Source organism: Gouania willdenowi, chromosome 9, assembly GCF_900634775.1.
Source record: "Gouania willdenowi chromosome 9, fGouWil2.1, whole genome shotgun sequence".
NCBI lineage: Eukaryota > Metazoa > Chordata > Actinopteri > Blenniiformes > Gobiesocidae > Gouania > Gouania willdenowi.
The window spans coordinates 38,917,291-38,930,011 of record NC_041052.1 but is presented as its reverse complement, the minus strand read 5'-3'; the positions used below and the strand labels follow the sequence as shown (position 1 = coordinate 38,930,011).

At 39.0% G+C, this 12,721-nt stretch overlaps 1 protein-coding gene across 1 annotated transcript; it reads right to left on the bottom strand.

Moving 5' to 3' along the window:
- Window positions 1–10,159: 10,159 nt before the first annotated feature.
- Window positions 10,160–11,658, bottom strand: LOC114470162 (serine/threonine-protein kinase pim-1-like). Its single transcript, XM_028458180.1, has one exon. The coding sequence runs from the start codon at window positions 11,602–11,604 to the stop codon at window positions 10,330–10,332; it is 1,275 nt and encodes a 424-aa protein (XP_028313981.1). The 5' UTR covers window positions 11,605–11,658; the 3' UTR covers window positions 10,160–10,329.
- Between the last annotated feature and the right edge of the window lie 1,063 nt (window positions 11,659–12,721).

Here is a 12,721-nt window from a genome sequence, read left to right as displayed (position 1 = left end):
TCACATGATGGCAGACATTTTTAATGTCAGATTGTTGTAAAAAATCCCCCCCGCAAGATGTCCCCAAATAAAGTCATTTCACGCATTTACATTGGAGGCCGCACAAAAATTAAACTGAGGACCTCAAGTGGCCCCCGGGCCACCAGTTGCTTATGTCTGGTCTAAAACGTATATTTATTAAAAAGGAACCAAATCAGACAACACTGAACAAGTTTTTAGACAAAAATATTTAGTGCAAATGAAAAGGCAACGTACGTTCTGGGAGGTTGATGAAGACACTCAGACGTACCATGAGATGTCATTCTAGCACCGCAGGAAACTGGAGCAGATAATTGTGTCTTGTGGGCGGGGCCAAAACTGTTTGAACTGTAAATTTCCTCTTCATTTCTGCTCACACAGATACACAGTATTATCCTCCTGATACCCAGAAGAAAAAATGTTTTGATATTAATTCATTTGACATTTTGAGAGTCTTAAGGTTAAAGAAAACATTTTTCTTTAACAAAAAAAAACAAAATAATTCTCAAATATATTTATTTTTGCATTTATCATCTGTCCCTTGTAGTGGACATGGGTTCTATAGTAATACAACACATAACTTTGAAATGTAATGACAATGTATTATCTTTTGTTGATTCTTGTCTACATTTATTTGCATTTCATGAACATTACAACAGTTATAATAAGAGAAACATCTAAACACTAAACATACTTTTTTGTAAAACATCACAAAGGTCATTGGTTCCAACCCTGGGGTGGTGGAGTAATGAAGCGAGCTGTTGGTTCGAATCCAACCTGGTCCATCACTGTGGGATGATGGAAAAAGTCCCTTAACTAATCTGACTGCTTGTGTCACTTTGGATAAACTTAAATTGTAATAATAATAGTTCTTTCTGTGTGGAGTTTGCATCTTCTCCCCGTCCTTGTGTGGGTTTCCTCAGGGTACTTTGGCTTCTTCCCACAATCCAAAAACATGATTGTTGGGTTGATTAGAGTCTCTAGATTGCATTGCAGTTAAAGTAGAAATGCATGTACCACATTTTTCAGTTCAGTTCCGTGCATGAAACATTCTCAAGAAAAATACACCTTTTATCTCTTTTATACACTTTGGAAATGATTTTCACAGCAAAGACATTTAAAGGACAGTAAATGTACAGCATACCTCTGAAGTTTTGGATTTGAAAATATGGGAAATTTTCTTGCGCCTACTACAAGCCGTCGCACCATCCCAACCAAGCTCCAAAGTACGTTATATTTTAAGAGAGGTGGACATGAAATCTAGAATACCCACTTCTGGGCTAAATTTTGCTGATGCAAAATGACACATTAATTAAACAGCTGCCCAATTCTGAGGTAAAAGCGGTGACTTTTAAAATGAGTATTTTGATACAAAATAAGCTATATATATATATATATATATACAGTATATATATATATATATATCAATATATGCAAGGAAGAAAAAAATCCAAAGCTACATGTGTGATGAAGTGTTTGCCCCTAAACCTAATAACTGATTATTGCAGCTACTACTGCAATCAAGCGTTTGCGATGATAACTTGCAGTGAGTCTTTTACAACGCTGTGGAAGAATTTTGGTTCACTGGTCTTTGCAGAATTGTTGTAATTCAGCCACATTGGATGGTTTTGGAGCATGAACCGCCTTTTTTAAGGTCATGCCACAGCATCTCAATTGGATTGAGGTCAGGACTTTGACAAGGCCACTGTCAAGTCTTCATTTTGTTTTTGCCATTTGTGGGTTATGGCTCTCATTGTGGTTCGTTGGAGTCCCCTATGCTTTAGAAATGGCTTTATAACCTTTTCCAGACTGATGGACTTCTTTTTTTCTCAATTGTTCCTGAATGTCTTTGGATCTGTGCATGATGTCTATAGCTTTTTTAGGATTTTTTGGTCTACTTCGCTTTGTCAGGTGATTTCTAGATTGAGAACAGCTGTGCAGTATTCAGGCCTGGGTGTGACAACAGTTGTGATCAACCACAGTTATGTTTTAACAGGAGCTGGGGAGCAAACACTTTTTCCACACAGGGCCCTAAGATTTAAAAACTGCATTTTGTGTTTACTTGTGGTAACTTTGACTAATGTTTAAATTTGTTTGATGATCTGAAACATTTAAGTGTGAAAAACATGCAAAAAAGTAAGAAATCAGGAATATATGACTTATTATTTGATATACTTACAGTTCACATACAAGTCAACACGTTGCATATTCGCTGGTAATTTCACGTTGCTTGTCTTTAACTTAAACATTTACATTTTATTTTCATTACATATTTTCTATGAGATAATACAAATACGGGACAATGGCGGAAAAGAGGGATAAAATATGGGAGTTCCCGGCTAAAACAAGATACTTGACAGGTATGTGTTGCATCTGGTGGTGTGGATGGTGATGACAAAAAAGGTGGTGTAGAAGAAATCTTTGGGACAACCGAATTGCAAATATCATGACATTTATTGTACAATCAGAGTCCAAAAACAGGGTGTGAAAACCTGCTGAGAGCTGCTGGCCAGATCATTGCAAACACTGCAATCTCTGCAAACTCTACAAACTGTAAATCTAAACATTTCCCAACAGCCAGTGCCTATATAGACAAGAGAAAGGTCATATCTCTAACCTTAGCTTAATACCGTGTATGGATTTACATTGCTCTAGAAATAGTTGGAGAAAAAGACAACCTATAAATCAGTGAAACAGGGCTCTTCTTGTTTGACCCCCAAGTTTAAATATATCTCAATGGCTTTTAGGCTCTTTTCTATAATGTATTGAAAACAATTAACCTAAGCTGAAAAGCGTATAAACCTTATAATATTGAGACGTCAAATACTTTGATACACTTCATATGGTTTACAGCAAGGGCCTGTACTACGAAGCTGGATTTCTTCTTATCGTGCTAACTTCTGGGATTTATTCCTTGTGTTGTACTATGACGCTGGTTAATTTCTTACCGGGTAAATCACCATGGTAACTTACGCTGAACGTCTAAACTGGTTGGGAATGGGTTAAGTGGATAAGAGCTGAGCGAGTATGACTATTCAGTTGTCTGCCCAACAAATAAGCCTTTTCACACTCTGAAATCTCGTTCTCGTCCAGATCTCGATCGTGAGGTCAAATGTCAATGGAAACACTAAACACTGGAAGTCGGGCTTTGTCAGAGAATCGAATCTTTGCTCTGAATCAGAACTCACAAATGTCTGCATTAACCTAAATCTTGTGAGTTCTCTGAGAGGCTGCTGTTCATACAACAGAGAAGTCATGCAATCTTTTCATTTACCCAATGACATCCCATAGGAAACATATACATTTTTATCTGATGGGCTGATCTACATTCGGGAACACTGGCACCCGAGTAAGTAAAGACGTTTCTGTCAAGCAATGCTGGGGGTAAAAAAAACGTTAACGTGTTGACTCCTGTTGTAATAATTGCAGAAAAAGCTGGTGTTCTTTCATAGGACGGTTGGAAATGCTGGAGTCTGGTAGGGTGGACAAGGGTAAAAAACGTTCCATTCCTATGTGTGCGCTCAACATTTCATATCGGTAAGTGAACAGTTAAGATCTGAAATGAGGATTGAGGATTTTAGGGACATCTCGAGGGCTTGAGTTTTCATTCTATATGGCAATATGTTGTTTTTATATCCGTTCATAAAATGGGCTTTATCAACAAAGTTTGCATGAATATTTCGAGGGCTGCGACTTTGTATGGGCACTTAGATACCCCTACTTCCTAACACTGTTAACTTGGCCTTGTATCAGTCATATACAAGTATACAATTGTATACCATTTTAATAGAATACAGAGATATAAATCACTCCAGTATTTAAATAAAGATGGTTTTGTCATTGGTCATGCAGGACAAGTTGTTTTCCCCCCATTTAAAGATAGCGCTTCATTTATTTACTATCGCTAACATCTTTGTGACGCAAGCCCGACTTTCCAAAATAGTCTGCTGATAAAGCCTGCATGGGTCGGCCACTTTCAGACCAATACATTTTTTAATTTTTTAATTTATTCATTAAGGGGTCTATTCTCCCATCTGGACGTAAGCGCTTTTTTGCATGCCTGCAGGTACGCACTTCTCTCCTACGCGTATTCTCCGGTCCAGGTTCCTGACACGCCCACCGCGCATAAGGAGCCAAAAAGCACGTAGTCTGTGAATGAAGGAAAGGAGGCGGTGATGCTATTTTTTTGGGCTGTCTAGAAATCACGGAACGTGGAGTTTTCCCAACGCTTGTAAATGTCATTGAAATCCATGAAAATGATAAAGTTAACTTTTTATTTGAAACGCTTTCATTGATAAACAATATAACAGGTTGCTTTGATCAGATTATTGCAGTGTGACTGAAGATCGGCCGCATTCTTCTGTCCGAATCACAGTTAAAATCTCTCCTTGATCATTATCATCATCATCATCATCATCATCATCATCATCATCATCATCATCATCATCATCATCATCGCTGTAAAGCGTGACCGAGTTAGATGTGCTGAAGATACAGTATGAGGAAATAACCCAGCCTCAGAGCGTCGTGCTTTAATACAGAGGGATGTTTGCAGTGAAACAGAACTATTGGCTTCCATAATATGCAGTTCTAAATATAAATAGTTTAAAGCGACCTGAGCTGAGCCTCATTAAAATATGTGTGGGAACAGTTTGTGGTTCATCTGCATATGACAGCTCGTTTCACTCTGTAGTGGATCAAACTGTGACTTTACGTTGGACATAGTATGAAAATAGTTGAATCACTGTGACCAACGTGGACAGCGTCTGTCAGAGTTTTAATTACTCGCACAGCAGCAGCTGAGTGATCACAGCTGCTGCTGCGTGACGCACGAGTCCGTGTGGCTTCAAATGTTACTAAGTCCATATTTCTAGTGCAATATAATGTTTCACCTTGCACTTCTTCCAGGGTTAGAAACGCGTAAGAGGAAAAGGACTCACGCACATCGGAGAATGCGTGTAAAGCCAGATTTGAATGGGAACACATTTCAGGGCTGCTTCACCCACAGTGCGTAACTGGGATGAAGGCGTGCAGCGACTGACTAAAGTACAGGGGGAGAATAGCACACAGCTTAAAACAGCGCACCTGCACAGCTTTTTGGACTTACGCGCATGGAAGAATAGATCCCCTATATATCATGAACGCAGCATGAGACAACCTGTGTCTCCATTAAGGATTTTAGCAAAATAAAAGCAATATTTCTTAATGTTGAAAAAGTATAATAGCACTTTGAACATGCAGTTACCATTGAAGGTTGTTTTGGAGCCTCATAACTACCATGAAATCTCATCCCGCAAGACTTGGCTGTAGGAAGATGGACGCTCCAAACCTCCTTATAACTCTGCGTTCCTTTGTTGTTTCACATCTAATGTGGCAGTAATAAGTAATGCTAAGAAATGTCTCCTGTTCTGTCCACACATACAGCGCCATGTTTTCTCGGAGAGAAGTGATCATGTGACCAGCTGCGTCACGTCATGTGATCAGGTACATCACGTTCTGTGACGTGTATTTGCAGAAAAACTGTTTCCATTTTGCGATACATTTCAATAATGAAACATATGAAATTCCTCCTCATAAAAGCATAAAAAAATTTTTTGCGATCTTCAAGTGCTTTTTTGAAATTTAGGTGTTTCCATTTTATTGCGCTATTTAGATTTTACACATTTCCAAAGGTAATGACAGCGCAGCCAGTGACTAGATTGCGTTCCCGCAGCTCACCTGTCACAGAGGAAGCTCAGTCCCTTGATTGGCCTAACTTGATTGGTGTAGTCGGTCACTCCTTCTGAGCTCCAACGGCTGCTGCTCGTCTGTCTTCTGTGCACGTTGGTCAACTAAAGTTGTCTCAAAGTCTTTTTTTTCTTTCTTTTTTTTATTAAATATGCAGCATCAAACTCGTTTCACATCAGGGCCTGACAGATAATTATCTGCAAGTGAACATTGGTCTTTTTTAGTGCACAATTTTGAAATATGAAGGTGTTAAAATGTATTGAACTGTGCTTTTACAACATACAAAGAAAACCTAAATTCACATTTATGTTTTCTGCTAATTGTTTGACACTCTTGGTTTAGCTGTTTGAAGCTGCACCCAACATTAGTTTGTAGTTCACACATTGTTGTTGAGTCATGGCTTGAACACCTACAGATGACCTGAGAATTGTTGCTGATTCATGTTTCGGTTGTGTTGGCTCGTGGAGTTAGACCACAGTGTTGCTGTTTGACTATCACAGCTTAGCCAAGCATTAGCAATGAGTCATGGTTTGAAAACAACCATATGGTTTCACTAATACAGAATAGTTGCAGAGTCATGCGTTGTGAGAAAATGTATAACAGAACTATTTTTGACTCCTTTTTTCATTGGGAGAACTTTGTTGAGTGTTTTAAAGCACCACTAAATGATGATGTGGTTTCATGTGAGTGCGTCTGTAGCGTGCAGCAGGTAAACCAAGTCTGCTGACTGTGTTTCCATGGCAACTAAACTGTAATCTATTTGATGAAACGGCCTTTGTAGTTAGAAGCCAGTTAAACTAAACCTGGACTTAACCCTGAGCTGGGTTTGATGAAATACCCCCCAGGTCCCGCCCACGACCAGGTTAGCTGTTCAGTGTGAGTTACCATGGTGATTTATCCTGGTAAGAAGTTAACCAGTGTCATAGTACAGCACACACGGAATAAATCCTAGAAGTTAGTGAGATAAGAGTTAATCCAGCTTTGTGGTACAGGCCCAAAATGACACCAAAACCACACAATACGACAACGAATAATCAAAAAAGGGCTCCACAAACACATATAATGACAACCCATCCAAAATAAAAGAACAATATACAAAACAACAAAGGGATTTACAAAACAATAAAATAGGTTCACAAAAGACACTCTGAAAACACACATAAAAAAACCCATCAATGAAATGCACAAAATGAGAGAAAATACACAAAATGACCACAAAAACAGTCAAAAGACTATTGTTTCCTGTGTTAATGCTCAGATTGGTGCTGACATGAATATTGACCAGGTGTGCTGTGACAAATTAAAAAAAAAAGTTGTCCATCTCTGATTCAGAGCTTTGTTGCTAAAAATCTAAATAATACACTAAATAACAATTAAAAAAAACATTATTTCTTCATCGTGCCAAGAACATTTCATATCCTTTCATTTCTGCTCATGAGATAAGAAAGGAGGTGACATCAATCACCCACATGTCAAAGTCAGAATGAAAAAGATGGGTGGGTGAGATGACCCGGTCAGACCAGATACCAACTCTGTGATCCTTGTGATCAAGTTTTTCTCATGCTTTATGATGGACTGTTTGATGATAGGGCCGAACGCCTGTTCACATGCACTGACCCATGAATCAGTCACGTACTGATGGCAAACAGCCCAGATATGAGAGGCATGCAGCCTGCGAACCACAAAGAGGTTAGTCGCATCACATCCATCGGTTGTGGGAGAAAAACTAACAAAGAGAAAAATCTGGTTTTACTTTTAAAGAGTTCAACAGCATGAGGGCTGTTTACTGCAGTGTTTTCAACCACTGTGCACTGACGTAACAATGGAGCGATTGTATAATAATAATAAAAATCATAATAATAAAAATCCATCCATTGTCCAGACCACTTGATCCTTTTTTCAGGGTTGGGGGGGGTCTGCTGGTGCTTATCTCCAGCTCTCATTAGGCGTTACTACAACTACAATTATTTGGTACTTTACACAATAATTCATGTTTCTGTCATTTTTACTTTCTCTTGCAGGACACATTGGATGCTCTGATGCAGGAATGGGCAACATTTATCACAGCGGTGACATTTAGAATAATGCCCAATTGAAGCATTAATACAGTAAAGAAGGGTCCGTGTGATTTTGTCATAATTTTTTTGCAGTTTTTTGCATTGTTTTTATTCAAATGACATGAAAACATGCACAAAACGGCAACAGAAAATGCACAAAAAAAATATGTAGTGCGTGTTTGTTGCAGTTTTGTCTTTTTGTTTATTTTTGTTCTGTCATTTTGTGTGTTTTTGTTGCAGTTTTCTGCATTTTTTTTCGTTCCGTTTTCTGCATCCGTGTTGTTACAAGTATAACTGAAGAAAATACACAAAAGTGCAACAAAAAAGGCACAAAACAATATCAAGTGTGTTTTTGTTGCAGTTTTGTGTTCCTTTTTGTGTTTTTGTTTATGTTGTTGAGTTATTTTGTGTCTTTTTTGAGTCATTTTGGGGTCAGCAAAAAATTAGACCAAGGGCCACATGAGTTTGCCTTGTGTCCTACACTAAAATTGACAACATAATTTGTTGTATTTTTATTTTACAATCTCTCTTTTCTCATTTTGTTATAATTTTGATATATTTCAGCTTTGTCAAATAAAGAGAGAGCGGATTGTGTTGTTTCTCTTTAACAGGGCTTTATAATTCAGGAGTTGTTATATGGTCACTTTTTATGTTAGTCAGAATAACTTGTAATTAAATGATCAGATTAGTGTGACTGTGAACACATCATTGGGTTCACAGCGTAATTTGGCCCGGAGCAAAAGCCGACACCTCCAAGATTTTGACCAGCACTTATTTGACTAAATCCATCACCTAATTTTTTATTTTTTTTCAGCACCTCATTTGTTTTTAGGTGTTTTAATTAAATTTTGAAATATTATATTTGGACAGCTGTGTCTTTTATTAAGACAGGGCTGATCATCATACGTTTACAGCACTCATCATAGACAGCTCCGCTTTTACGGTTTAAATGATCAACATACGGAGTTACTAAAAGATGAGCTCACTCAGAATATAGGTCTAACTGCTTTAATTTTGCTTCGGTAAGTTGAGGAATTGTACAGCCCTCCCTCTGCAGCCGTCTCACTGCAGGGAGAGGGAGGGGCTGCCGGCCAGGTGAAATGTCATTGAAGTCGCTGTAAAAGTTACAATTTTTCAACTATCAAATCACACAAGTTGCGTCACTTAAGGTCGAGTCATTTACATTGATTTTTAATGTAATCTGGTCGCTTCAGTCTTGTTCGGTGTGAGCAGTAATATTATCACAAAGTAAAGCAAACTGAGTATCAGGGTTTGGAATAACGACGTTTAAAATAACGACGTTAGATAACAGCGGTTTTTTTTTCAGTAATGGGGTAATCTGACGAATTACTTTTTACGCTGTTACAACGCCGTTAACGTTAATGAATGTTAAATGCGGTGCATTCCATGCATTGATTGAATAAACTGTTCAAATCCAAAAGCACACTTTGCTTGCTTGAGGAGGTGGGTTAAAAACAAGGTGAGCAATTATGATTGGCTAAGGCGGTGGCATGGTAGCCAATCAGAGCCAGTGTTTTTACACATGTGCCAGCAAGAGGAGGCGGGTGTTACGTGCAGGTAAACTCTGCACTATTTTGATCCTCCTCTTGTGTTTCAGCAGGCTAATCAGCTGCTGTGCTAACCTGGCCTCGTTAGAGCAGTCTGGAGAAAGAGGAAGTCTGGAGAGAGCTGTGCCACGTGGTGGCCTACGTGTTGACTTTTGTTTTGTTCTCGGTGTGGTGGTAAGGTGTAGGGTTAGGTAAGACAAGGTACCTCTTACATTTTACACACCTAGGAATTTGCCTGTCTATAAACACTAGGTAAGTGGTGAGTGCCACCCTATGTACGTTTTGGCCTCTTCTTTAGTTAGTCATACAGGTATTTAGTTTGTTCTTTTTCATATTGTAGTTAGAGTTTGATAGGGCCTGGTTTGTTTCATTTATTTGGCACAAACCTCCCAGCCCTCACCTTCCCCACCCGGGAAGTGTTCATCCTGTTGTAACGACAAATAAACTGCTCAAACTAAACTGTCTTTTTGTGCATATTTGACTGTTTGTTGCTGGCCAGGGGTCTTTTGGGCACTCGGAGTGTAACATACATGATATATGATACAACACTGGATACATGTGCTTTAATATGTGAAATACACTTTAACATGGAGGGATAGACTTGCTGTCAGTTGTAAATCACTAAGTTTGACACAGGTAGGATATAATCAAATGATACATAAGGATGAAAAGCATTTAAAAGTCCAACAACATAGATTATGGTATAAGAATAACTTTATTTCGCCTTCGCTGAACGCTGAATGCATGCACACTCCCGGCTGCTGGTGGATGCCGATTTTGTCGGGGAGGGAGGAACAGATTGGAACAACAACCGCTCAATCCACTGCTTTATATCCAGACAAGTGCGCACTGAGTGCAGTGTTTGCTCGTTCTCTGTTCCAGTTACTTGTTTTCTCTGTGCATCACTACAAACAACAGACTAATGAGTCTACGGAGCACCCGCAGTGTCCGCCATGTTGTCAACAACTTTTAGGTTCGTGTGGACCAGTTAACTCCAGCCAGGGATGTAGAAGTAGATCTTCTAAGGTTGGACGTTGATTTGGGTCCAAGGCCAGACACTGGTTCAAGAAGTCATTGCATTCCATCGATACATTTTCCAGCACCTCGTTGCCTTCTTTCATGTACACCGATGTTTCAAAACTGTCCCTGGTACAGGTCATATACAGCATGGCTCCGATTTGCCATACCGTCTTAGCCTCGGCCATGTAAGTTTCCTCACGATAAACTTCTGGTGGTGCAAATTCTGGAGTTCCATTGAACTCACTGAAGGGCTCGTTTTCTACGAAATTCCCACAGCCGAAGTCGATGACTCTGATCTCAGGAGTTCCTTTGTTCCTTTTAACCAGGATGTTAGTCAGCTTCAAGTCCCGGTGGAAGACGCCATTTTTGTGCATTAGCAATGCGGCGTTGATGATCTGTTTGAAGATGACCTTGATCTGGTCCTCTGGTATATATTGTACTTCAAGTAAGTAAATCTGCCCGTCCACTGTGTCCGGCGGTCGTTCCATGACGATAATCACCTCCGTCTCCAGGTGAAAGGTGTCCATGAGGCCAATCACGGCGGGGTTTTCAAAGCTGCCGTCACAGAGACGACCGGCCGCCTGCTCCATGAGGAACACCTCCAAGATCTCATCATAAACATTACCCTGACAGTTCACTTTCACAAACTGCACGTTCTTCTTGCGGATATGTTTAATGGCCACAGGTGTAGAAGTGGACCGACGTTCTCCAGCATAAACCTGTGAATATCCACCTTCACCGAGCAGTTCCTCTTCTTTGTACCTGATTGTGAACTCCTCGCTGCTGCTTAGGACAGCTGAATTGCGGTGGAATGTTGTTTTTATGGCATCAGGGTGATGACAAGAATATTCCAGCACTTCAAGGTCAGTCAAGTATACAAAAGATAGATTTGAGTTTGAACCAGAGGAAGATGAAGGGAAAGACGGTATAGTTTCCCAGTTCCAACTCTTTGGATTTATGATGGTCTGACCACAACCAAACTCTGATGAGTCTGAAGATGTGATTGACAAGTCTGGAAACGAGATTTTGTCCTGACTGAATATTTCTTTGTTTTCAATGTCTCCCTCATAGTGCTCATCATCCTCCTGCTGTGGTATCTGCTGTGGGATGCAGCTCCACTTCCCAGCTTTGGATTTGTCCTTTTTGAACTTTTGGACAAACTTCTTTAAGTGTCTTTTAGTTTTCAAAAAAGCCCTTTTGTAGAAATGATTCATTATTATTACTATTAATGTATTTTTTGAAAATTTCCCTCACACAGCCAAACATGGTGACAGATAAATTAGGACTAAATGAGCATAAAAGGCAATGAAAGAACCAGTAGCATCATCGCCTCAATGACATCACAGAACATACACATCATAGGCCGACTGTTGATGATGTCATAGGTTCATTTCCTGTGAGCTTATTTCATGATAAATACTAAGATCGCACAATAAACAACTCAAACACAAAATGACTCCATTAAGACATAAAATAACAAAAATACAAAACAGGCTGAGGCAGAAAAATATCCTCAATTATTTTTAAACATGTATTTATTTTACATGTATCTTCCAGACTAATTTGCACTGAATGTGAAAATAACTAGTTTTTTGTAACAAAGTAACTTACCCAACACTGCATGTAAGTTATCAATGCAATAATATGCCTTGATCAACTTTAAATCATCTAAAACCCATATTTTATGATATGCAGACATATTATCAGATTATACCTGACATAAAACAGACTCTGTGGTTCAAGACATTTTTAGCCTCATTATGTTTCAGTCAACATATTTCATTCACCTAGGAATGCTTTGTATGATTGTACATGTGTATGTCTACAACATTATGTACAGTAGTTTTATTTCTTTTCTTCTTGAAATGTAGCAATTTCATAAAATCCCACTTATTTTGGATTCATGTTGATTTGTGAGTGGAAGATGAGTGTGAGCTCTTACAGTAAATTAAAGTAGATGAAAAAGGCAGTCTTTATGAAAGAGTGGTATAATTCCTACTAGTTAATTACTATAACGCTAAATTTGAAAAATGTTGTGATTCATTTTGGGTTAAATGATTTAGCCAAGGAGGAGTCTGAGGTGTTAAAGCTGGAATGCTAAAAACTGTGAGCTGTTTGCAGCCTAAAGTGTTCATCAGTGGCCTGATACCTCCAGTCCGCAAAGGAGATCTGAAATTCTCAAGGATTTACTCTCTGGACAAATTTTTGTCTTCGGCTTGTGCTGCCCTTTCACTAAATTTTATAGAACATTTTCCTATTTTTTGGGAACGTCGTCATCTTTTTAGAGCAGATGGACTGTGTCTAAACAAGGCTGGAGTAAAACTCTTCACA